The 24965-nt window shown below is 59.7% G+C and overlaps 1 protein-coding gene across 15 annotated transcripts in view; it reads left to right on the plus strand.

Annotated features, from left to right (window-relative positions):
• Positions 1–24935, plus strand: part of NCOR1 (nuclear receptor corepressor 1) — a 136912-nt gene extending 111977 nt beyond the window's left edge. For 8 of the 15 annotated variants that reach the window (XM_047756904.1, XM_047756903.1, XM_047756912.1 and 5 more), the window contains 18 exons: positions 540–623; positions 1082–1338; positions 1505–1865; positions 3748–3975; positions 6016–6225; positions 6587–6736; positions 7052–7153; positions 9084–9249; positions 9411–9904; positions 12215–12343; positions 12727–12869; positions 13005–13228; positions 15127–15273; positions 16996–17138; positions 20091–20144; positions 20452–20673; positions 22505–22684; positions 23983–24935. In XM_047756904.1, the coding sequence (XP_047612860.1) occupies positions 540–623; positions 1082–1338; positions 1505–1865; positions 3748–3975; positions 6016–6225; positions 6587–6736; positions 7052–7153; positions 9084–9249; positions 9411–9904; positions 12215–12343; positions 12727–12869; positions 13005–13228; positions 15127–15273; positions 16996–17138; positions 20091–20144; positions 20452–20673; positions 22505–22684; positions 23983–24179 (3491 nt within the window). In that variant the 3' untranslated portion in view covers positions 24180–24935. The remainder of the gene's footprint in view (positions 1–539; positions 624–1081; positions 1339–1504; positions 1866–3747; positions 3976–6015; positions 6226–6586; positions 6737–7051; positions 7154–9083; positions 9250–9410; positions 9905–12214; positions 12344–12726; positions 12870–13004; positions 13229–15126; positions 15274–16995; positions 17139–20090; positions 20145–20451; positions 20674–22504; positions 22685–23982) is intronic. The other 7 variants (XM_047756916.1, XM_047756917.1, XM_047756906.1 and 4 more) reach the window with 5 other exon arrangements.
• Positions 24936–24965: the final 30 nt, after the last annotated feature.

Genomic DNA, 24965 nt, shown 5'->3' on the forward strand with positions numbered 1-24965 from the left:
AAAGAGCTGAGTTTTCTCTGTAGTTAAAATGTCCACGTCTCCCTTTTCGTTATTTTCCGGATTCAGATTGCTGGCAGCATCACACAAAACTTCTCAGGAGGTTGCTAGACCTCTTCCGTTTTGACGTGCATGTTTCGTTTCATGTGTTTCGCTTTTTTTGAGGTATCCATTTATCACGGTTTCCCTTTCTCCCAGATAAACGTCAGAGCTGAACAGTGATTTCTAATTCCTCTGTGTTCTCTCACCTTAATGAAAAAGCGCTGGGAATCTAGATTTAACTTTGAAAACATCCTTTGCTTTTTGACCCGTCGTAGGTGTCTTCTGTGGCCATTTTCTGTTCGGGAAAATGTTTAGAAAGAAATGGGCGCTGTCACGTGGGGTCCTTTCAGCTTTTGTGTTTTCCATGCTGTTCTCCTAAATGGTTCCCAAATTTAAAACGACTCCTGGTTCCCCAAGGAGCTCGTATCCACAGCGCATGCTCCGGGAACATCCTGACGTCCTGTTCTGTCTGACGCCTGAATTGCTTTCTTTTTCCACAGGGCTGATATGTCGGGCGTTGCCCAGGGGGAGCCCTCACCCTGACCTCAAAGAAAGGACCGTGCCGTCCGGCTCCATAATGCAGGGTAAACCGTCTGCTCGCTCGCTAGCTCTTGCTCACGGCTGCCGCGCCGGCGGAGTCCTTGGCATTGGTTTACGGGGCGTGGAACCTTTGCTCAGGACATGTTCCCTTTGGCAGTATCAGATGTTTAAGTCCTGACCATGGCTCTCCGAGCTGTGTCATTTAGCTGGGGACGAGAGCTGCCTGACCTTTGAATGTAGAGGCCACTTCATTATGTCCGAAGTGCTCCGTGACTGGGATGAGTGATGGATCAGGTCTTGAACAGTCCGAAAGAAAACTAAAGCCCAGTGAAGGTTCATTTAAGAATCGGTTGTAAACAGAAAACGGATTAGAAAATGCAGGATGGCAAAAGGCACGCATCTGTTTACCTCGTGGTCAGTTACACGCAGCAGAGTTTCCCGTTTTGCTGGTTTCTAAGTGTATGGCTCCGTGGCACTGTTTTAACACGAGTGTTTTCCGAAGGCACGCCAAGAGCGACGGCGGACAGCTTCGAAGACGGCCTCAAGTACCCCAAACAGATTAAGAGGGAGAGTCCGCCCATCAGAGCCTTTGAAGGCGCCATTTCCAAAGGGAAGCCCTACGACGGCATCACCACCATCAAAGAGATGGGGCGCTCCGTGCACGAGATCCCCCGGCAGGACGCCCTGACCCAGGAGAGCCGGAAGACGCCCGAGGTGGTGCCGGGCGCGAGGCCCCTGGTCGAGGGCTCCATCTCCCAGGTAGCCGCCCCCGCGGGGGCTCCCGGCCCCTGTCGGGACACAGGTCTCTGGGCAGTAAGCATGGCGGCTGTGTGTGTCTTGTCCCTGGTGTTTCAGGGGTGGGGGGGGGGTGGCCGGGGGCGGCGGTGGGCCTGGCACGGACGCCCGAGGTGCTCTCTCCCCGCAGGGCACACCCATCAAGTTTGACAGCAGCTCAGGCCAGTCTGCCATCAAACACAACGTCAAGTCCTTGATCACGGGCCCCAGCAAGCTGCCCCGCGGGCTGCCGCCGCTGGAAGTGGTGCCCGAGGGCGCGAAAGCGGTGGAGCGGGGCAAGTACGAGGATGTGAAGGCGGGCGAGCCGGTGCGTTCCCGGCACACGTCAGTGGTCAGCTCGGGCCCCTCGGTTCTCAGGTCAACGCTTCACGAAGCTCCCAAGGCCCAGCTGAGCCCAGGGATCTACGACGAGGCCAGCGCCCGGCGGACTCCGGGGAGCTACGCCAGCCCCGCGTCCAGAGGCTCGCCCATGCTGGGCCGGGCGCCCGACGGTGTGTGCCGCGTGTGTCCTGGGCTGAGGCTTTCACTGCGCTTGTGCACCCCGCACGCGGGCAGGTCCCCGCGTGCCCATCCGGGGGCACGTGCCCCGTAGGTTGTGCTTGATGCCAGGGCTGTGGCAGGCTGGCCCCAGATGAAAAGGAGGCGTGACGGTAGGTGAAATGCCTCACGTTTCAGTTGGTCCAGAAGGGCTCGCGGATGAGTCGTGCTGGGCGTGGACTGTCAGCCACTCCGGGAGGTTTGCTGGCGGCCGGGCTGGACCACGGCCTCCTCAGCGAGGCCTGCTGAGGGGGCCGAACGTTCGCCCGTGGAGCAAGGCTGCCGCAGCTGGATCCAAGGTCTCTCTTGTTGCGCTGCCTTGCACAGTGCCTTGGCGTTTCCTGCCTCCGTTTCCTCCTCCGTGACGTGGTCGGCAGTGCGGAGGCTCGCTTACCTCACTGGGTGGTCGTGAGGGTACAGTGAGGTAGTGGGTCTAAAGGACTTGAAAGGAAGGGTGCCTGGTCTGCCGGCAGGACCGAGTAAACGTGTGAGCCGTTGTTGTGACTGTCGTTACCGCCATAAAGCCACACCTCCTTGGGGTTTCCGCCGCCGCAGGTACATCAGTAGGGTGAGAGGCATGGAGTCTTAGCTGGTGGTCCCTGAAGGAATCTGAGGCTCTTGAATATGGTTCCACTTGTCATTTAAAATTGTAGTACTCGGAGTTCCCGTAGTGGCGCAGTGGTTAACGAATCCGACTAGGAACCATGAGGTTGCGGGTTCGATCCCTGGCCTCGCTCAGTGGGTTAAGGATCTGGCGTTGCCGTGAGCCATGGTGTAGGTCTCAGACGCAGCTCAGATCCCGCGTGGCTGTGGCTATGGTGTAGGCCAGTGGCTGCGGTGTAGGCCAGTGGCTGCGGTTCTGGTTGGACCCCTAGCCTGGGAACCTCCGTGTGGTGCCGCAGGAGCAGCCCTAGAAAAGGGGGGGGGGGAGACAAAAAAATAATAATAAAATAAAATGGTAATACTCATTTATTGAGGGCTTATGTGTAGGGGCTTGGGCTGGACCGGGCCGGAGCCCAGAGTGGAGAGCAGGTGGGCGGAGGGAGGGGCCAGTCGGGAAGCCAGGCCCTGTTGGCCCTGGGTTGGAAGGAGCATCGCCTGCAGAGGGAAAGGCACGCTGGGGCGTGAAGAGGTGTAATAGCCGTCGTGATGCCTTGGTTTCGGCAGGCAGGCTCGTTTGATCGTGGCAGAGTTGAAATGACCAAAATATTAGTGCTTAGATGGTGCTGGTGTTTGCACAGCACTGGGTGTGTGTTCATGTCTCCACGTGTGCCTTTTGAAGTGGCTAAAGTAGTGAGTTGCGTTCCATGTGCTTTATCGTAATTCCCGAAACAGTGGCGGCTGACAGTGTTGGCATGGGAGAGCACTGATGGAGTCACCCAGCCTCCAGCCTCTGAACAGCAACACCAGGGACGAAGAGCTGGGGGGCCGCGTGCTGGCGGGAACGTCTGGCGTGAGGACAGGGCCGGGAAGCACGGCGCAGCCCGGGGGCGAGGCGGGCAGGGCGCACGTGCGGCCCTGGGGGGTGGAGGCTATTAAGTCACGCGGAGAAAAGGTCGTGTGTAATGGGGTTGAAAGAGTGTTGAAGGTCATCTTCGGTCTTGACATGAGGTATGAAGCTGGGGCTGTGAGCCGACAGGGCCCAGTCTCCAGATTCCAGAAGCGTCTGCCCGTGCCTCACATCGGCAAGCGCTGCAGGGTTAGACGGTGGTGCTTGGTGGAAAGCGGCGTTCCGAATGGATGCACGCGGTCTCTACTGGAGGGGTGAGGAGCAGACGAGCAGCACCCTTCTGAAGTCTGCGTAAGAATTTGCGGTGTCGGCCCTTTTTCTTCCAGTTACGATCGCTTCTGGCAAGTCGACCAATCATGAGAGAAAATCGACGCTGACCCCCACCCAGAGGGAAAGCATTGTGGCCAAGTCCCCAGTGCCTGGGGTGGACCCTGCCGTGAGCCACAGCCCCTTCGAGCCGCACCACAGGGCCGGGGCCCCAGGGGAGGTCTATCGGAGCCACCTGCCCACGCATTTGGACCCAGCCATGCCGTTTCACCGGGCTCTGGATCCTGGTAAGCAGTGTGTCTAGCAGTACGTTCAGGCCAAGAAGGAATATACCTGTGTGACTTTTTAAACTTACTAGTGTACAGTTCAGTGAATTTTCATCAACTGTTCACTCCATATATAATCCGCTCCCACATCAAGAGACAAAATGCTACCAGCACCCCTTAAAGAACTGAAAGTACTAGGTGTATGGAAAGGCTTCTTACCGGATGACAGCTGCCTCAGTGATTGGAAGAGTGAGTTGATCTGAAGAACTGCTGCTCTCTGACCGTGCCTGCAGCTCGTGGAAGTTCCTGGGCCGGGGACTGAACCTGCAACCTGCGCCACGGCAGCAGCCCCAGCTGCTGCAGTGACAGCATGGCATCCTTAGCCTGCTGCGCCACAGGGCGCTTCGTAAAGAACCCTCCTTAAATGATGCAGGCGTGCTTTATGCATTTTCACTTACAGTCACTGGTGTGCACTCACTCGGGCTCTGAGTAAACCTCGCCACTGTCTGTCTGGTATAAATGTTACATCTCCAGGTTTGGTTTTTTTAAATGAAACTAGAATTTCAAGAGACTTCAAAGCAGTGTAACTACAGAATCTTTCTAGACTTTTCCCCTAGTCTTCTGAAACTGTCTGGTCCCTCCCTCCCTCAGCATCTGTTATTGTGTCTTTCCAAAGCAGTCCCCCGGGTTCCTGGAGACACCACCCTTCACTCCTCTCTCACAGATTGACAGACTGTTCCGTCCTCAGTGACGTAATCACAGTAGCAAGTGCAGCGGGAAGGAACCTTGGAACAGACAACCCTGGCTGGGAGGGAACGTGATTTTGGCAGGCGTAGGAGCGAGTGGCTTGCACGGGGCTCTGTGATGCTGCCTGCCAGGCACCAGGCCGCGGGCTCTGCCTGTGGGGACGAGAGTCTCTGCCGGGCTGTTGTGATGTCAGCCTGTCACGCTGTCTGCCGCGTGAGAACACGGAGTTTCAGAGGCGGCCGCCCCTGGCTCACGAGCGCCCTCCTTGGGCGGCTGGTGGTCTGGATGGAGGGAGCACGTGCTCAGAGAGCGGCTTTTCTAGGCAGAACATTTACATATAAAGCAGTTCTTGCAAGTGCGTGTGTCTTATCTTGGATTTAGTGTGTCTCGTAGTCCTTTCTTGCATAGCGCTTTCGCTTGCTGAGCGTCTTTGAGCTTGAACTGGATCATAAACACTTGGAGGCTTAGAGGCATCATCTCCTACTTTGTTTTCCTTCCAGTTTTATTGAGGTGTAACTGACATTCAGCGCTGGTGAAGTTCTCTGTGTGTTTTACCTTCTGCTCGTCCCCGCACCACCCGGTCCCAGCTTCCGTGTCCTGCTCTAAACCAGGGTTCCCAGACGGTAGCCTGGGGGCCAGATCCTGCTGCTGCCTGTTTGTGCACATCCGGTTTTGTTACGGCGCAGCCCCACCCGTGTGTTTCTGTCCTATCTGTGGCTGCTCTCAGTGGCGGCAGCAGAGCTGCGTCCCCAGGGAGGGAGACCGGAAGAGCCCCAGATACGGCCCATCGGGCCTCTCCAGGCTGATCTCTGCTCGGACCCACTCCCTCAGTACATGCTTGCAGGCTAATCATTTTCACCCCAGGAAAGTCAAGTCACTGTCTGTTGCCAAGCGTTCTCCCGTGCACGTCCATGCACGTCCATGTAGTTGTATTAGATGACCAGTCCAGCGAACAGTAAGTTCACTTTCAAACCCAGCTCTTGGAGACCAGGTGAAGTGGAAGAGTTTCTTGGCAAAGCCCTGCAGTGGGGACTGTTGTCAGCTACTGCTCTGGTGGCCACGAGGGCGACCGCCCCGTCCGGTCCCTCTGCCCTCCCGGTTTCCTTTAGTGCTGACACGAGAAGGGCGTCTTCACGTGGCCGGCCTGTCCAGGCCCAGGAAAGCCCCCTTGGTGCTGCCCCCCCGCCCCCCCCCCCCCCCCCAAGCGGAAGCCTCCTGGGCCCATTAGCTCACCAGCTGGTTTTCCTGCTCCTTCTGTGTGGGTGGATTCCACCCAGACTGACCGTAGGCCCCTGTCTCCCTTCTCTCCCCCAGCAGCTGCCGCTTACCTGTTCCAGAGGCAGCTGTCACCGACCCCGGGCTACCCGAGCCAGTACCAGCTCTATGCCATGGAGAACACCAGGCAGACGATCCTGAATGACTACATCACCTCGCAGCAGATGCAAGTGAGCCTGCGCCCGGACGTGGCCCGAGGGCTGTCCCCGCGGGAGCAGCAGCTGGGCCTCCCGTACCCGGCAACCAGGGGTGTGTGTCTCTGCGGACGGACGGGCGCGGGAGCGGGGGAGCCCCTCCGGGGCCCCGGAGGGCGGGCAGCGGACATGGGGGAGGGGGTGCTCGGTGTCACAGAGACGGGCTTGCCAGCTGTGGTCTGACCAGCTGCCTGCACTCACTGTCCACGTGTTCCGGTTGCTGGGAGGGGCTGAGCCCCTCGGGTCTCTCTCTGGATGAGAAGGCCTCACGCAGAAGGGGTGCTCTTCGTTGTGTTTGTAGTCCTTGCACGCCATCTTCGGCTCCTAGAGACGAACACAGTGACACGCCCACGTGTGGCGCTGTGCCCCTGGCATGACACTTAAGGGAAAGGCCGTTTCGCGTTTCTCTTCAACAGGCATCATCGACCTGACCAACATGCCTCCCGCGATTTTGGTGCCCCATCCGGGGGGGACGAGCACGCCCCCCATGGACAGAATCACGTACATCCCTGGCACTCAGATCAGCTTCCCGCCCAGGCCCTACAACTCCGCCTCCATGTCGCCAGGTCCGTGGCTCAGACCTTTCTGCTGTGCGCAGCTTGCGCCCCGGGGACCCGCTACCCGCCCCCGTGGGTGGGGCGCTCCCCGCCGACAGCCAGCTGTCTTCCTTTGGTGTTGGGTGGTCGTCCCCACGCGCTGTCCCCTGGCGACTCCGCGGGGCTCTGGGAGCTCGTGCCAGGAGCCAGTTGTCCCCCGAGACTCCTCCCCGTTTCCCGCGTCTCACATTTGGAGCCCTCTGGAAGGTTTTTGGTCACTTACGTGGTGTACCTGCCAGGCCGACAAAGTTCTGTCCTCAAGTTGCAGGCTTGCGTGTTTTACAGGCCACTCGACCCACCTTGCTGTGGCGGCCAGCGCCGAGCGGGAGAAGGAGCGGGAGCGCCTCGCCGCCGCCGCCGCCTCCTCGGACCTCTACCTGCGGCCAGGTGGGTGCCAGGCGGTCTCCCCCAGGAGGGTTCCCAGACAGGTGGTTAAGCGCCGAGGTGGCGCCGTGAGAGCCGGAGCCGTGCCAGGAAAGAGGAGCTGCCGCCACGATGGCGATGGCATCGTTTGGAGGTGGCCCTGGCCGTCGGCTGCGGCTTGGCCTGAAGGTGCCGGGCGCAGAGCTCGCCCAGACCTGCGCACAAGCGTGTGGTGGAGCTGGGGCGTAAAGGGCGGGCACAGAGCGCGGGCTCGAGGCTGCATGACGTGCTTGTGGCTTTCGGGGAGATGCCGGAGGACAGGAAGCCAGTGGCCCGAGATAGGCTAACTCTGGGAATGGCCAGGAGGGCGCAGCCTGGACAGACATTGTTGCGCCATCTCTGGAGGACTCGACAGCAACTGGGTGTGTGGAGCGCGTGCTCACTTAAGGCAGCAGGCTTGGTGAAGGCGGGAGACGGTCATCTCTGGCTCAGGAACCGCCTTCCGAACATTTGTTGTACGCGTGCTGGCTGTTCAGTCTGTGAGACCAGAGCGCTGGCTGTGTCCATGTGGTCAGACGCACAGGTCGGGCACTTAGAGGAGCGCCTGCGAGAGCGGGGACTCCGGCTCGAGCGCTGTTGGTGGGGCGCGTGGGGAGAGGCAGGGCCATCCTGAGGTGTTTCTGGGGGGCTGCCCGAGGGGGAGGCGGAGGGGACCAGAGCCCCGCTGGAGACTCACTTTCCCGCGGTGTCAGCAGGCGGGCGCTGGACTTGGGGGGGTGGGATGGGGGTGGAGACGCAGCTCAGAGCCGTCATCGCCTCTCCCGGGGACTCAGCTGCAAGGGTCCAAGGCCAGGTTGCTGAGACCTGTTGTCGGTCTGTCGCTGAAAGCCTAGCACGGTTCCGACCGTAGAAGTGCTTTAGTGATTCAGGGGGTGACACAATGTGATTATATGTTGATTCTATAAAAACCGCCCAAGTGGGTTTAATTAAAGGAAGCCAAGTACAAATCATACATAATTTTTGTAGGAGCCATATCTTAAAAACGCTTGTGATCCTGCTAATCAATAACGTGCAGATTTAATTCCGTAAAATGACATTTTTCTCTATCAGACACTTAAAACGTTGATGATTGTTCTGTGCCGAGGTGTCTGAAGCAGCGCTGACTCTGCCACGTTGTCCCTGGCCGTGCAGGGGGTTACTTGTGTAGGAGACATGAACATTCGAGTAGGGAGTCCACTTCCAGGAACACACGCTGTAGAAACACTCAGGCGACCACACGGTCAGGAGGGCACCGCCGAAGCGGCTGTGCTGGGCGCCACCTGCTCGGAACACCGGGGCCCGTCCGTCCGCTCAGAACATCAGAGCGGGGGCGAGAGGAGGCAGCAGGACCCTGGGAGCCTGAGGCCTTGCGCGGAGGCGTTTGACGGGTTCTGATCCTGGCTTCCCATGGAAAAGCTGCCGTCAGGCGGGGCTCAGCCGGGGGGCGGGGGGCTGAGGGGCCGGGGCCAAGGCCAAGGCTGTGTGTGGGCAAGGGAGCGGCAGCAGGCCCTGGGCAGCTCCCATGCGTGAGTGTCATTACGATGCTTGTTTTGAAAGTGGCAGACGCACAGAGTGCGGGGAAAGGTCTGCGAGATGAGCGGAGCCGGTCTGTGTCGGTGCTTCGTGGCTAGTGTTACCCTCACGCCCCTTTGGAGTCAAGATGGAAACTTGCCACAGAGGTGGCAGCGACAGTGAAAGATAGCTGGTGACTTGGGGTCACGTTACTAGTGTGGTTTTATGGCATCTTTATTGAAAAACTCCTAGAGTATCTCTAGAAAGGCCGGGCAGCGGGGTGTCACGTTTCTCCTGTCTTCCAGTTTGCTGTTGAGGAATATCAGGAAGTTAGCCATGCCTGGATGCCACTTCCCCGGCCGCCTCCTCACGGCCCTGGTCTCTGCGTCCCTCTGCCCCACAGGCTCAGAGCAGCCCGGCCGGCCCAGCAGTCACGGCTACGTCCGCTCCCCATCCCCCTCCGTGCGAGCCCAGGAGGCTGTGCTGCAGCAGAGGCCCAGCGTGTTCCAGGGAACCAACGGAACCAGTGTGATCACCCCTTTGGACCCCAGCGCTCAGCTTCGGATCATGTGAGTCTGCGTTCGCTGGGACCCCGAGTCCCGTCTCTCGCGCGCTGGGTGAGGGCGGGGGCTGACGGGCAGCCACGTGGTCTCGCGCCCCGCTCTCTTCCGTCTCCCCGTCGCAGCCAGGAGGCTCCCCTTCACAGACTCTGCTTTGGTCTCATTTCCAGGCCGCTGCCTGCCGGGGGCCCCTCCATCAGCCAGGGCCTGCCGGCCTCCCGCTACAACACTGCTGCAGACGCCCTGGCTGCTCTTGTGGACGCCGCAGCTTCTGCTCCCCAGATGGACGTGTCCAAAACGAAAGAGAGTAAGCATGAAGCTGCCAGGTTAGAAGAAAATTTGAGGAGCAGGTCAGCAGCAGTTAGTGAGCAGCAGCAGCTAGAGCAGAAAAGCCTGGAGGCGGAGAAGCGACCCGGGCAGGGTCTGTACACGTCTTCAGCCCTTCCGAGTGGCAAGCCCCAGCCTCATCCTGCGGTAGTTTACTCTGAGGCTGGGAGAGAGAAAGGGCCTCCTCCAAAATCCAGATATGAGGAAGAGCTAAGGACCCGAGGGAAGACCACCATAACGGCAGCTAACTTCATAGACGTGATCATCACCCGGCAGATTGCCTCCGACAAGGACGGAAGGGAACGAGGCTCCCAGAGCTCAGACTCTTCCGGTAGCTGTATGTATCACCCGACCCTCGGTTCCGAGTACGGAGTGGCCTGGCTCTGAGGGGCAGCAGGGCCGCGCGGGGGGCGAGGCGGCGAAGGAAGGCCCCGGGGCGCAGGGGGCATCCACGCTTCCTGCTCTTGGGACTCTTTAAGTGTCAGGTTTCTGCGAGTGCCTGTCCAGGTGTTTTCCGCGAGAAAACCGCGTGCCTCACAGAGTTCAGGCTGCCACGTACACAGAGGCAGAGCTCACGAGCAACTCTCAGGCACCTGGAAGGTGACGGATGTGTCCTCAAGCTCTGGGCTACTGAGGCTTCGTTTCTCAAGAGACGTTTCCTGGGATGTGGCTTAGTGTTTAGGCCGATAGCCCAAAGCCGCTTCTGTCCTTTCGCTAAGATACAGATTTTGAGACGTGAGACCACCTCGGTGGCCACGGGTATTTACATTGGCCCCTTCTTGCAAGTCGGCCTTCAATCCAGCCACGCTGCCATCTCCCTGTAAGTGGAAGTGTCCACAGGTTACAGTGAAATGCTCAAAAGCCACTTTAGGACGTCCCGTGTGGCTCACAGCATAAGTGCTCGGCGTTGCCTCTGCAGTGGCTGTGGCTCGACCCCTGGCTTGGGAACTTCCACACGCGGCAGGTGCGGCCACTTGTAAAAAAGAAAAAAAAAAGGAAGACAAAAAAGACAGAGTTGCTTCAGTTTTAATCTCAGGTGTAGCCCAAATTCCTAAAGGACCAGGCAGGTGTTTAAGCAGGTGTCCGTCAATGTTTTGATGTCGTGACCTAGGTGGTGACCTCGCGCTTCTGCGAGGCTGAGCGGGAACAGAGCCGGTGGGAGGGAGCGGTTCTGTGTGCTTCATGCCTGATGGGAACTTGTTTGGGTAAACGCCTCATCGCTGAGGTTCTGGCGAGAAGGGGGCAGCTTGGTAGCCTGTTGTGCAGGTGGAAGACATGCCTTAGCCCGGGGGTATGAAAACTGGACTAGGCGTTAGACACACAGACACTTGGCGGCAGAGCAGGGCCTGCAGTTCCGTGGATGGGCCTTTGGGAGAGATGTCACCCGTACAGCACACTGTGGCGACCCAGCCTGGGGCTTATCCCCTGCCCCCCAGTCCCCAACAACACGTCCCTTCAGTTTGCACCGCAGAAGGCCGGAGAGCAGAGATTCTGGCTCCGTCCTAGGCGTTGGTGCGCCCACGTGCGGGTTCTCTTTTATCCCTGCGGCCTTGCGCGAGGCCCAGGCTCTTCCCACTTGCCCGGTTTGGCTTCCACTTCCCTCCTCAGGCTTTGCTCTCAGTTGAGCACCAGACCCTGCGCTGACTGGGTGTTGGGCGTGGGGGCAGAGTTAGGGTGTTGGTACTTTCACAGTGATGAGCGCCACTCACTGACTGGGATAAAGTCCTTTGAGTGTAGAGATTTCTTTTAGCTCCCAGAGGTGATTTCCAGCCCACTTCCCAGGTTTGCGGTCTCTGTGTTCTGGGCCCCAGGTCAGGGCGCTTCTGTGGCCTGGACGGGCAGGAGGAAGGGGCTGGAGGCCCAGGTGGTGGTCGGGCAGCAGAGCTCAGCGCGCCTTCTGCCCCGTGTCCAGGATGCATCGACCGGTCGCACTTGCGGACCCGGCCCGGGTCAGACACACTGTGGGCTCTGACGGTTTCCTGACTCTGCAGGGCAGTGAAGATGCAGGCAGCACTCTCAAGTCAGGTCCCTGAGCGGGCGCTCACATCTGCCTGGACCCTGCTGCCTAGACCTTCAGTGTCCTTGGGCCGCATCTTAGAGGAGCCCTGACGGAACTTGCTCCCTTCGGACACTCCCTGCCGTTTCCCTTTAACGCCACCGTGTGCCCTGGTGCTAAAAACCTGGAGGTATTTTTATCAGCAGCACTCAGTGATTTGAGAAAACCATGCGATGTCCCTTTGTGGCTTTAAAACCGTCGTGGTAACGAAGAGCTGAAGTTACTGCGAACAGCGGACCGCTGAGATCCACGCTCGCTTGTTTGATCTCTTGATGCGTTTCCTGGTGACTGTCCCTCCAGCTCCCAGGAGGAGGGCACCCGTCTGCTTGTGTTCTGCCTCACCCAGAGGTCTTAGAGCCCCCAGAATCTCGGGAAACCCCAGACCCTCCCAAGAGCAGGAGCCCCGGGAAGCACTTCCTGACCTTTGACACCACCCGTGGAGCTCTTGCGTGTTGTCTTAATCCTTAACCTTAGGTGCCGTTGAGCATTTCTGAGAATAAAAACGAAAACATGAAAGTAGGTCTGAAGAGCTTGGACTTCTAAGACGTCGTAGGATTAGTTTTAAAATGAGCTTCTTCTCTTTTTTTTAAGTATCTTCTCACCGGTATGAAGCACCGAGTGATGCCATTGAGGTGATAAGCCCTGCCAGTTCCCCCGCGCCGCCCCCGGAGAGACTGCAGGCCTACCAGCCCGAGGTCGTCAAGGCGAGCCCGGCAGAAAGTAGGCCTCCCGCATTTTCCACCTGCTTCCCACGCTCTGTCCGGGGCACTGAGGAAACGGCTTGTTAGTTTTCTTTAGAGTGATCTCGTGTGAGTCCAGAAGCGCAAAACCGCACTGAGGGCAACCTGTCTTTAAGCCGTTATCGATGAGGTTTTTGTTTGTGTTTTAATGATGCAGAAAATAGCTGAGAGCGACTCTGTTTGCCCACTCGTGCCTCCCATCTTATTCTCTGCTAGTCTTGTGATTTCTCTCAGTGAGCAAACAGTAGTTTCTGCAGAACTCAGATAGGCATTCCCTCCCGGGTGTCACTCTGCCTCGTGCTTACTCTTTGCTGATGAGCGAGGCGGCTCCCCGGAGTAAGCCGTCTGTCTGTCCCCTGCTAGACGAAGCCTCCCGCCAGTATGAGGGACCGCTGCACCACTACCGGCCCCAGCAGGAGTCGCCGCCGCCCGCGGCCCCGCAGGCCGAGGGCGCGGGGCAGGTGCCCCGGACCCACCGGCTCATCACGCTTGCCGATCACATCTGTGTAAGTGTCCCCTGGTCTCCCTGGTTTTCCGTTTGGATCGGGCAGAAGGCGCCTTGCATGCATAGATTTTTTTAGGTGACATTTTTTGGGAAGTACTCCGTGGATTTAACCAATTTCTTCTTTTCTCATTCACAGCAAATTATCACTCAAGATTTTGCTAGAAATCAAGTTTCCTCGCAGCCCCCCCAGCAGCCCCCCACTTCTACATTCCAGAACTCTCCCTCTGCTTTGGTGTCCACACCTGTGAGGCCCAAGACGTCAAACCGTTACAGCCCTGAGTCCCAGCCTCCGTCTGTCCACCATCAGAGGCCAGGTTCAAGGGTCTCTCCAGAAAACCTTGTGGACAAACCCAGGGGAAGGTATGGTCTTTGTTTCGAGCCATGTTCAGATTTTCCAACAGTGAAACAATTTGAATATGTCTACAAGGCAGGGGATCCGTTTCTTACACCTGAAGTGTCTTTGCCTTCATCCCCTGGAACGTGTGCGAGGACTTTCCTCTGTCTCTCTTTCTCGGAAGGCCCATCTGGGCAGTCAGTAGTCTGTCTTTGATACAAGGCCGCAAGGTGACCACTCCGGCTGCTGGTGGGTTTGCAGAAGGACGTGTGCTTTGGGGGTAACACAGGGACACTGAGTGGGATTCTTAAGAACCGTAAGAATGTTCAGATGTTTGGGAGACGGACGTGACATAGTGAAAGTGAGCCCGAGAGAGGCCCCCCGAGAAGCAGCTCATTTTCTGCAAAGAGAAGCGCGTGTCTTCTCACCCAGGGCCCTGCACTCAGAACTTAACCAAATGGGTTCGGGGCTCTTCGGCCGGGGCACCCGGTAACGGATGCAGCGCGGCACGGTCAGCCGTGAAGTTCCTCCGATGCCGAGGATGAGGCTGGGGGTCAGCAGGCCAGAGGTTCCGCAGGTGTCCGGGTGGGCGAGCCAGAGCAGCGGGGCCGCAGCTCCGGCAGCAAGAGGGCCGTCAGCGGCAGAGGCGGTTCTCGGGCCTGTCCCCCCCAGTTCGCAACATAAAGGCGTAAGAGTCGCGAATTTAGAGGCAAACAGGGGCCATTCGGGGCAAAGAGCAACTCTACTGTGGGCCTCTGAAGGCAGGAGCGCTGAGGCGACAGCCGAGGCGCCTCTGTGCGCCCACCGCCCTGCTCGGGGGCCCCGGCCCGGCCGCTCGGCTCCCTCTCTTCCCACCTGCCCGCGTCAGGCTCTGCTGCTGCGAAGCACGTCTCAGACGCCTTAACTGTGTCCAGAGGTGGGATGGGCTTAAGGATAAGATGAAAACAAACTCTCTTTCAACAAAAAACAAAACCAAAAGAACTTCAGTGACCAAAGAGCAGAAAGCTGTGTGGCAGCGTCGTTCGGGGCCCACTTGCTACAAAGCGCTGCGAGGAGGACTCCGACCAGCCAAGGGCGCTCCCGAGAAGAACCCCTTGGGCGTCTGTGCTCGCCACCTCCGCTCCCCATCCAGCCGAATGATTCACTGGTTTTCAGCAGATGACCTTGTATCGTTTAAAAGGGTCGCACAATCAATCCATAGTGTTAGTAACACCGTTTTGAATCCTTGAGCAAAAGAGATGTTTGTTTGTGAGTAAAACACAGGAACTGTTCTAGACTTCTAGAACAGAACATACTTGTAAATCACGCAGAAGCAGCCACGTGGGCTACGCAGGGTTCAAGGTTAAAAGCAGCTTCCGTGGAAGGAACCACACACACATGGTTACCCCTGTGATCGCTGTAAAGGCAGACGTTCGATGTCACGGGTGGCTTTAACTAAGGGTCTAACCACCAAGCCGGAAACTGCCGAGGGCCGGCCCGGGGTGTTCGCACGTCCGCCCTGGCGCCGTGGCGGGGGGAGCATCCAGGTGCAGCAGCTGCCCAGCCCTGAGGGCTCCTCGCTCGCCCAGCACCCTCCTCGGGTTTCCGTTTGCTGTCAGGGCCTTTACCTTTGAACCACATGGGAACAGCTAGTAGGTCCTGGCTCACCTGGGTGCCAGCTGGGGGCGGGGAGCCCGGTGCTGAGGGTTCTGGGCGCCGCCTGGCCCCACCCCGTCTGCACTGTGCCTCCCCCTGGCAGCCTCGGTGTGAAGCAGCGGGGACAGACTTGGAGAGAACCAGGCACCTGGTGGGCATCCGAGGCCTGCTTCTGCTGTGTGCTTTGGACTGGGGTTCCCCAGCATGGATGGGGCCCCAGGTGCAGCAGCCTGGGCTCAGGGAGAGCTGCGGGTGAGCCCCAAGAAACGTCTCGTGTTTTGCCTTCCAGCCTCAGGCCTGGGAAGTCCCCGGAGAGGAGCCACATCTCTTCGGAGCCCTACGAGCCCGTGTCCCCGCCACAGGTGCCGGCGGCGCACGAGAAGCAGGACGGCGTGCTGCTGCTGGCCCCGCGAGGCCCCGAGCCCCCGGAGCAGAGGTGGGTAAGCCGCGGGCGCGAGGGCTTTGCCTGGTCCTCCCTTGGGCCCTGTGGCAGGAGGGATGTCGCGTCTGTTTTCCCAGTGCACGCTTTCAATAGGGTACGGAACAGAATTGGTCCTTGCTTTTCTCGAAGCGAGGTCCTTCTCGCTCCTTCTGTCTGGGTGGTCCTTGAACCCCCGTCTGAGTGCTGCCCGCACCCTGGAATGGGTGGGTACGGTGGGCACTCGGGCTGGGCCGCCTCAGCCATGTCTAACCCTGGCCCAGCCCTGTGAATTACTCGGTTTTTATTCCCATCGGGTTTAGATGCCTTGATGTAGCCCCCGTCCGCTCCACACCAGGGATGTGTCTGAGACGCCAGTCGAGCGGGGCCCTTGGTTGTGAGCCTGGCAGCGAGCGCCTCTGCGACCAGGCCCCCATCCCCCCCGCCTCCTGCCACCCCCCACCCCCACCCCACTTCGCCCTCTGCGCCAAACGCGCTGTCTGTCCCCGTGCAGTTCTCTCGCTGTGCAGCACCCGCCCCGATGCTCTGGGGGGGGAGTCCGGGGTTTGCTGGTGATCCGATGCAGGCAGGGGGAGTCCCGCGTTAGACCAGGGTCTCAGCCAGGGCGTTCGTGCGTTTTTACAGGGCGGTGGAAGTCACTACTCAGTGTGTGTGACTCACAGGCAACCAAATGGATGCTGATGCCTTTCAGAGAAGTGGGAAGAACGCCGGGTTTGGAAAGGGAGCAGCGTTACATTCCATCATGCGTTTGCATGTTTCCCCTAAGCTTACAGTTTTGGGGGTCAGGGACCATCCCGTCTTAGGCGCTTTTCTGTCACCTTCTCTCTGACTTGGACACGGTGGGTGTCCTCCCGTGGGAGTGACGGGCCCGTCCAGGGTGGCAGCCCCCTCCCGCCTGTCCTCTGTGGCTGTTTCCAGCTCTGGGCAGAGGCGGGGTGGCCTCGAGCTGTCAGGGGAACCTTGTGTTCCTTGGTGTGTTAGTACAAGGAGCTGACAGTGAAGTCGGACACCCTTCCCATGAACCTGGGTTCATCTGGTCACAGGCTCGAAAAGATTCCAAGGAGAAGGCAGTTTTATTTCTCCACGGCAGCCGTTCTGTTCCGGTTGGACTGTGGATGGCTTCGGTGTGCCGGCCTGCTCTTTACGGGCAAGTGTGCTGAGCTCCCGTCTTCCTGTACTTGAGAGAAGTTCTGCTCGCACATGGGTTCCCGGTTTCTGCAGCAACCACACGTCGCTCCGTGGCGACTCCCATTTGCTTTCATTCTTTTGTTTCTTTCTTTGCTCAGGGCCATACCCGCGGCACATGGAGGTTCCCAGGCTGGGGGTCCGATTGGAGCTAGCTGCCCGTCTACACTGCGGCCACAGCAACTTGGGATCCGAGCTGTATCTGTGACCTCCACCACAGCTCGCAGCAACGCCGGATCCTTAACGCCCTGAGCGAGGCCAGGGTTGGAACCCGAGGCTCTGTAGATACTCGTCGGGTTCGGTACCGTTGAGCCCCACCGGGAGCCGCTGCTCATCCAGCCCTGTCCCGAACCCCGGTTCTGGGTGACTTCCATCCCAGGCCTCCTCCTTTGGTGCCTCCTCTGGCGCTGCAGTTCCCGCGGGCCCAGATGGGCTGTGGTCCCTGGCTGCTCCAGGGGCTGTTAGCAGAGGTGGGAGGGGCGGGGCGGGGCGGGGCAGTCCCGCGTGACAGTGACCCAGAGCTGTTCCCAGCAGGAGCGACTCCCGCTCGCCAGGGAGCATAAGCTACTTGCCTTCGTTCTTCACCAAGCTGGAAAACACGTCCCCCATGGTTAAATCAAAGAAGCAGGAGATTTTTCGTAAGTTGAACTCCTCTGGTGGAGGTGACTCTGATATGGGTAAGTGGGATTTCTTTCGTGAACCCCCAATAAAACCGGCGTTAGTAGTGGTGTCTCCAGGGTGGCCTCATGTGGAGCCCTTGCGTTCAAAGGCTCTTCTAGGCCCCGTCCAGGCCCACGTGACCCTTCTCAGCCCGGGATCTCCGGCTCGGAGCCAGCACGCGCTCCTGTGCGAAGCTGTCTGTGTTCCCAGACTTGCTTCCTCTGTGGGGCGGGCTTAGCCCTCCCTGGTTTGATCCGTTGGCCTTGTGTCCCCACGTGGGCTCTCAGCTGTCTGGAGGCCAGTCGGGCCCGTGAGTCCTCTGCAGACGTCCCCAGGTTCCTCAGTCTCTCCGAGGCCTGGTGTCTCCACCATCCATGTGTCCTTCGCTGGCTTAGCCTTTCCCGTAGGTTCCAAGCAGCGTGACAGGGCCCGTCCCAGCTGCATCTCGCCGGGGGCCTGTGTGCTGCTGAGGCCGGGTGCACTGAGTGTCAGCGCGGACACCACGTCCCCGCACTGACCGTGCCTCTTGACTCACCCCGCACAGCCGAGGCGCCCTTCCTGCCCTCCCTGCACGTGCAGCCGCTGCAGCTCTGCAGCTATACCTGTGCCCAGGCAGCATCCTAAGGCCCACACAGCCACGTTGCAGTTAGCTGTCCCTCAGTGGCAGGGAAACTGAGGCTTGAGGCCGGCTGGTAGCCACTCTGCCCTTGGCACCTCACCCGCTGTTGGCAGTGCCCACCAGGGTCCAGCCTGCAGCGTCCAGCCTTCCCTTAGAGCGACAGGCCTGAGCTCACTGGAGCCCGCCTCCCCCTCGCTGTTACCCAGAGATCCAGAGGCCCAGGTGGGGGCCCTGTTTCGGCAGCTGTCCCGACTCTCAGAAGAAGGGAAACTGGGCTACCAGCTCTACGCTGCCAGGTGCACGTGTGACAGCTTGTGACTGATGAAGGTCAAACAGCAGAAAGAGAAGAGAGCCAGTGTCTCTCATCCTAGCTCTCAGTGACGAGATTGGCCTTTTCAAGGCAATAAATTCAAAAGAGAACTTGAGGGTGTTGTGCAGAGCTGCTGTCAAGCTTTCAGCCTTTCTCCTCCTTTAAAAAACACCGTCAGGGTGTCTTTCCATTTCCAGTCTTGAGTGGCTTCACTTGGGGCTCGGTGTCCTCAGCACATAGGTGGGGACCTTCAGATTCAGAGCCGAGAGATGACAGGTGGGCACACGCAGGTGTCCGAGCAGCCAGTCAGCGCCTCTCGGCGTCACGTGGTTTGCACGCATCCTCCTGAGTCTTTGGCCGTTTTAGCAGCAAGACTTGTCAAGAAGAAAATGCCATGTATGAGCTGAAGCTGATTTTACAGTTTTCTCTCCTGGAGCGTTTCCCGTTGTCGCAGGCATTGCTCAGTTGCTCGCTAGCTCGGGAACCATGTACTGAGCGGGGGCTGCCTGGGGACGACAGCTGATCTCTGCTCTCCAGACACGCGTGGCGAGACTGCAGCAGGAGATAAACGTTCTTTCACGTCTTAAGGGGACCAGGGCCTTTTGCTTGTGGAGAAGGGACAGTCGGGGGGTTGAGGTCAAAGGAACGGGTGGACTCACGGGGTCCCGGGGGCAGCTTCGTTTCAGCTCTGCAACCCCCCCTGCCCCCCTGCCCCGATGCCAGCACCTCGACTGCTTAGGACGGTATGACAGACAGCCTCTGACATCAGGGAGGCCCCTGCCCAGCTCTCAGGTCCTGCCGCCTCCTGTTCTTGGTCTCTCGCCCCCCCCCCGCCCCCCCCACCCCGGGATCCAGGTCTTGCTCTGCTGGTCCTGGGCGTTGGCTTCGCTCCTTCCCCCTCTGGCCCTGCACATCGCCTCCACTCTGGCGGTCCACACCGTGCGGAAACCTCCCCGACTCCTATCTGGAGTTGAGCTTTTGCAGCTCAGCGCACGCACAGACCTCTGCGGGCCTCTCCGCGCCCGGGGTGTCTCATGGCTGCACACAGAGCTCTGCTCCCCCTCCTCCTGTGCCCTCTCCCCGAGTGATGGCCGGGTCCTCTGTCTACACCGGGTCCCAGGCCCGCAGGAGTCGAGGACCAGGCGTGTGCCTCCCTGCCGGTGACTCTGCTGGGATGGCCTCAGCAAGCGCCGCCTGAGCGCGCCGCGCCGGGCTTTGCAGGCAGGCTCTCCGCGTTGCCGACACTTGAGCCACTGATGGGAAGTGGTCCTCGTCGGCCACTCTGGATCAACAAGGTGATTTCGTTTCGACTCGTCCAGATGATCACTCAGTGACTACCCGTGAGGTAGCGGCATCCTGGTCTCCAGGCTCCGGGGAGAAGCGCAAGCCTGGCCTCACCCCGGTGCGCGTCAGGATCAGCGCGTTTACCACCTTCGCCGACCTGAGAGCCGGCAGCCCGCCACCCGTGTGGCTGCTGTGACGTTCTCTGGATCGAGAGCGTTCGTTTTGGGGCCTGGGCTGCCCGTCCTCCGGGCCGATTCCGTAGCCACCCGCTCCCTTCCTGCATTCTCGCTCTCAAGTTCTCAGCATCCCATCGGAAAGCAGGACGGAAACCCGCTCTGTGCTTTGTGAGAAGCGTCCAGCTTGTCCTAGCTGTTGTCATTAAAAGGAGCGGAGCACAGGCGGGACCTGTCTCACCCTGGGGCGCTCGCAGGGGCGCAGGGGCATTTTCGTGCTGTCCCCAGAGGCGTCCTTCCCCTCGGCCGCATCTCCAGCCTGGACATTTGCAGGAGCCCTGGGTCCCTCCTCTGGCAGCTTCTCCCGCGTGGGTCCAGCGCCACTCTTCCGATGCTCCTACCGCACCCGATTCATTCCCTCATCTCCTTTTAAAAAAAGTATTTCTCTCGCTTCATCTTCACTAAATGGGTGGAAATGAAGAGCATGGAAACTAGGAAGGTTAATTTTACTGGGGGGTTTGGGGGGCTCGCTCTGTGATGTTTGTGACCCGCTCCAGTAACTGGAATGCTTGTTTCCATCCAGCAGCTGCTCAGCCGGGAACGGAGATATTTAACCTGCCAGCTGTCACCACCTCAGGTACGACTCAGAAGACCCTGTTTGCCGGCCGGAAACGGGACGGCCGCGTCCCCGCCGCACCCAGGGGGCTGCTCCGCTCCGCTGTCCCCCAGTCGGGGAGGGTGGTCTGCAGCAGCAGCAGCAGCAGGAGGGGACCCGAGACGGAGCAGACGCTTGCTGAGAACAGAGAGGAGCGGGGGGAAGCTGAGCGGCTGAGCGGCGTGGGGGAGGAGGCGGCGGCGCCGAGTCCCACGGGCGGCGGCCTGCCTCTGAGCTGGCTCTGGGGACGCGGGGGGCCGGGGCCGGGTCTGACCCGCGTCTCCTGCAGGCGCGGTGAGCTCCAGGGGCCACACCTTCGCCGACCCGGCCAGTAACCTGGGCCTGGAGGACATCATCCGCAAGGCGCTCATGGGCAGCTTCGACGACAAGGTCGAGGATCACGGCGGCGTCCTGCCCCAGCCGGGGGCGGTGGTGCCCGGCGGGGCCGGCACCTCGGTCGTGAGCAGCGGCGAGGCCCGGAGAGAGGAGGGGGATCCCCCGCCACACGCAGGTAGTGTCCCCGCGGGGCTGCCCTACCCTTCCCGGGGGAGAGCCCTCCGGGCCCGGGCCCTAGAAGCTCCTGTGCTGGGCCACCGGGGGGGGTCTTCCGTTACCTGGTCAGACAGGGCGGTGACCCGAAGTGGAAAGGACGAAAACCTCTGCCAAATGTCGTTTTTACCAAAATGACACCTTCCAACCCACGAGGCTTTTGGTCTGTGATCTAGTCCTTATCTGTATGCGTACCTCGTGACTGTGATGAAAATACCTTCCTTTCAAATCCTGCTTTCGAATGAGAGGGCCTTACTATTGCAACACAAATGACAGCCTCAGCTGAAGAGAGTCTTAAGCCAGAGGAGGAAGGGAACAAGCCTTCATCTCAGCTCCCATCACCCAGAACGCCGCGTGGTGGTCGGTGTGAAGGGCGCGTGTCCATCCCGTCGGGAGCACGCGGAGCCGTGCCCGCGCCTGGGTCTCTAGAGCCTTTCTCTCGGCCGTCGGAGATCCTTGCCCCCTCAGGGTTACCTGGAGGTCGGCAGCTGTGCGGACGCACCTCCTGCTCTGAGCGGGGAGCTGCTGCCTGCCCACTTCTGCTCTCACCTCCGACTTGTGTTGGTGTGAGGGGGTGTGAGAGGCTGCGGAACTGGTGGCTCAGACAGGGACAGTCGGCCGCTGGGGTGACCTCTGGGGCCGTGTCCCCGCTTCCGTCACTCACAAAGGCTGCCGTCTCCCCGGATCTGCCGTCCTCCGTGCTGTCCTCTTGCTGCGTTCGTGTTGGACGGCTTGGAGGTCACGAGCTCCAGCTGGCATTCGCTTTTGTCTTCGAAGGAAGGCCAGATGTGCCCCCTTCTGGTGGCGGCAGTTTACCTGCCTCAGGAATCCCTCCCCCTCGGCCTCAGCGCACAAGCCGTCAGCACCTCAGTGTTGGCTCCTCGTCCCGCGTCAGCCTCCTGCTCTCGGGAGGGCGTTTGCAGCTTCAGGTCGATGTCCCCTGTGGGGTGGTTTCAGGGGCACGTCAGCGCCGCACCGGCCGGCCCGCCCTCTGTGCCCGTTGGCTCCCGCTGGTCCCGGTCACCTTGACCTGCTCGTGCTGCTTTTACTTCGAGGCTCTTGGGTTGTCCTCTGCGTTGCTGATTCCCTGTCTAGTCTGAGCCTTGCTGAACGCTGGTTCCGAAGCCTTCCCACCTCCTCCTTTTTGGCTACCCATTTCTCAGCTTCCTTTCTGAACCTGCTTCACGCATCTTGCGGTTTTTTTCTCCTGTTTTCTGTTACATCCTCTTCCTTAGCAAGGACTTTGCCTTTCTCCTCTTTCCAGACAGAGGGAGAGGAGTTGCTTTTGACCCCTTTGCCGCTGTACCCTGCAGGAGGTGGGCACAGTGAAGTGGTTCTGCTGGGACGGAGGAAAACCTTCGCTGGGGCCTGGGCTTAGTCTCTTCCGGCGTCTTTTCAGAGTGTGTTCTAGGGCCTGGTCGGGGCTTCCCCACTGCTGTGAACTTCTGCTAAGGCCACGAACCAGCCAGACATCCCCGGGGAAGCAGGAAGGGCTGCAGAGCGGGCCTTGCGGCCCTGCTGAGGTCCAGCAGGGCCCTGAGGGCTTCGGGTGCACGGCAGCTTCTCTCTCAGCCCGTGGGAGGATCTCACTGCCCTCGCTCGCAGCTGCTGTGCTCCGAGGCCAGGAGGAAGCCAGGAGTGGAGACGTCGGCTCCTTGCCACTCACTTGAGTTTCTGGCACGAGGACCTCTCCCTTGTCTGACTTGTTTTCCTTAAATGGGCTTCCAGGTAGACTTCAAAGGTGTGGACATAATTACCGTGTGTCGATAATTCGTCACTCATTGCACTTCTAGGAGCCGTTTGCAAACCGAAGCTGATCAGCAAGTCCAGCAGCAGGAAGTCCAAGTCCCCGATCCCCGGGCAAGGCTACCTGGGCACGGAACGGCCCTCCTCCGTGTCCTCCGTACACTCAGAGGGGGACTACCACAGGCAGACGCCGGGCTGGGCCTGGGAGGACAGGCCCTCCTCGACAGGTGAGGGAGGCGCTGGCCCCGGGCTCCATGCCGCCTCTAGACTCGGAGCCTGCTGAGAAAACGCTTCTCTCTTACCATCCTGAGCAGCAGTTGAAAGCGCCTACAGCCTTAAAAGCTGTAAGACTGCAGGTTAGGTTACCTTGAGGAGGGGAGCACGTCTCTGGGAAGCGCTGCCCCAGGCCTTCCCGACAGAGACCGCCAGAGGCGGCTCTTAGGGAAGGACTAGGAAACCAAGTCAGAAATGGGAGCACAGGCGTTCCCGTTGAGGTGCAGCGGAAACGAACCTGACTAGGAACCACGAGGTTTGTGGGTTCGATCCCTGGCCTCGCTCAGTAGGTTAAGGAGCTGGGGTTGTCGTGAGCTGGGGTACAGGTCGCAGATGCAGCTCAGACCTGGTGTGGCTTTGGTATAGGCCGGCAGCTGTAGCTCTGATTCGACCCCTAGCCTGGGAACTTCCATATGCCATGGGTGCGGCCCTAAAAAGCAAAAAAAAAAAAAAGAAAGCTGCTATCCCTGTGAGCTCACTACGTCTGTACAAACCAATAAGGAAAAAACTCCAGGGTATTTTTAAGTGTCCCTATGTTGTACCTATTTGTAAGCTTTTCTAAAAAGAAAAAACTTTAATCATGATAATGAGTCTTGAAAAGGAACAGACTTTAAAAAGTGGTAATAATAAAACCGGTGTATTTCCTGCGGACTTAAGGGTTCCACTGTCCACATAAATGGGTCGGTTTAAGGCTTCCGCTTCTGTGACGGTCTCCCACCAGCCGCGGGGCGGGGGGGGGGGTGCTGCTGGGGGGGCTTCAGCCCCAGACCAGGTGTCGCGCCTCTCTCAGGAGGTGAGTCCTCAGTGGACTGCTCGTCGTCACTTCCTCGAGGCAGTCGTCATGCTGGTTTTCTCTTCCGGGCCAGGGGCTGAGCCTGCGTCCCGTGGCTGCACAGCCGGTGCCCGTCCCGTCGTGCCACAGCGGGAACGCCCGTCTGTGCTGGAGGTTCTCGGGCTGTAGGAGGCTCCCCGGGGACCATGAGACAGCCCAGAGTGGGGCCGCAGGCAGCGTGTCCCTCTCTGACCGGCCAGTGGGGTCCGGGCGGCGTGTGGCCTGTCCCTGGCCCGCTGGAGCCTGTGTTTGGTTCTGAGTCAGGAGGTGCTTGGTGTTAGCAGGGGCTCTCGCGTTAGGCTTTTAGAGAATCCTGTCGTTAGACTCGGATTTGCACCAGTTGGCGGCGTGCACCCTGGCCCCAGGCCGCCCAGCACGCCCCTGGTGGCAGGTGAGACTTACCCGACTTTCTCCCGCCAGGCTCCACCCAGTTCCCCTACAACCCCCTGACGCTGCGGATGCTCAGTAGCACGCCCCCCACGCCCGTCGCCTGCGCTCCTGCTGCCGCCGCCGCCGCCGCCCCGGCCGCCTCGCACCAGCAGAGCAGGATCTGGGAGCGCGAGCCCGCACCGCTGCTCTCCGCGCAGTACGAGACGCTGTCCGACAGCGACGACTGACCCTGCGCGCGGGGACTCCTCCTGCTGGTTTCCTTTCTACGTCAGGTCAGAGCCCGCCCCCCAGGACTTGGGTGCAGACTTTCCCGGAGAGCCCGGACCACGGAGGATGAAGACGGGGCCGAGAGCGGCCTGGTGTCACAGGAGGGCGGGGAGGAGCTGCCTGGAGCCAGGCCGCTCCGGGGCCGTCCTGCCTCACCTCGGGGTGTAAAGACAACCAGCCTGCCCTCAGATCACGCTCCTGTAAATAGACGGCCTTTTTGCAGTGCTGCCCTCGCTCCAGCCTCCGGTCTACTTGCGTTCCAGTCAGCGCCTCGACGTCAGGGGTGCTTTTTAGCCTCTCGTCCCTCCTCTGAACCCTGCCTCTTGAAAGCACCTCGCCCAGCCCACGCTCACGGGGCGGCCGTCACGGGCATCGTGCTTTCATCGTTTTGTTTCCTCTCAACCAGATTCTCGGTGATGTTTAAAATCTCGTGGAAATGTTTAGATTTTTAACACAGACCCTGGCATAAAACCTGTACACGGACACATCGGGGTCACGAGGAGACTCGAGATTCGGCCGTGCTGTAAATTCCCAGCGCAGGCTTTGATCTTTAACCCGTGGCGCCGCAGAGAGTGCCGCACGGGTGCCGCGCGCCCTGCGCGACGGCTTGTTTCAGGCGCCCGCGGGTACACACACTGGCCACTAACCGCGTCCTCCCGCCTTGCGAGCCGCCCCGGAGCTTTTGTTTTGAAATAAACCTGACTGCCCTGTCCGTAGCTACCGTAGATTGTTTGTGGTTTCAGGTT

This window comes from Phacochoerus africanus, chromosome 14 (assembly GCF_016906955.1).
Source record: "Phacochoerus africanus isolate WHEZ1 chromosome 14, ROS_Pafr_v1, whole genome shotgun sequence".
NCBI classification, from domain to species: Eukaryota; Metazoa; Chordata; class Mammalia; order Artiodactyla; family Suidae; genus Phacochoerus; species Phacochoerus africanus.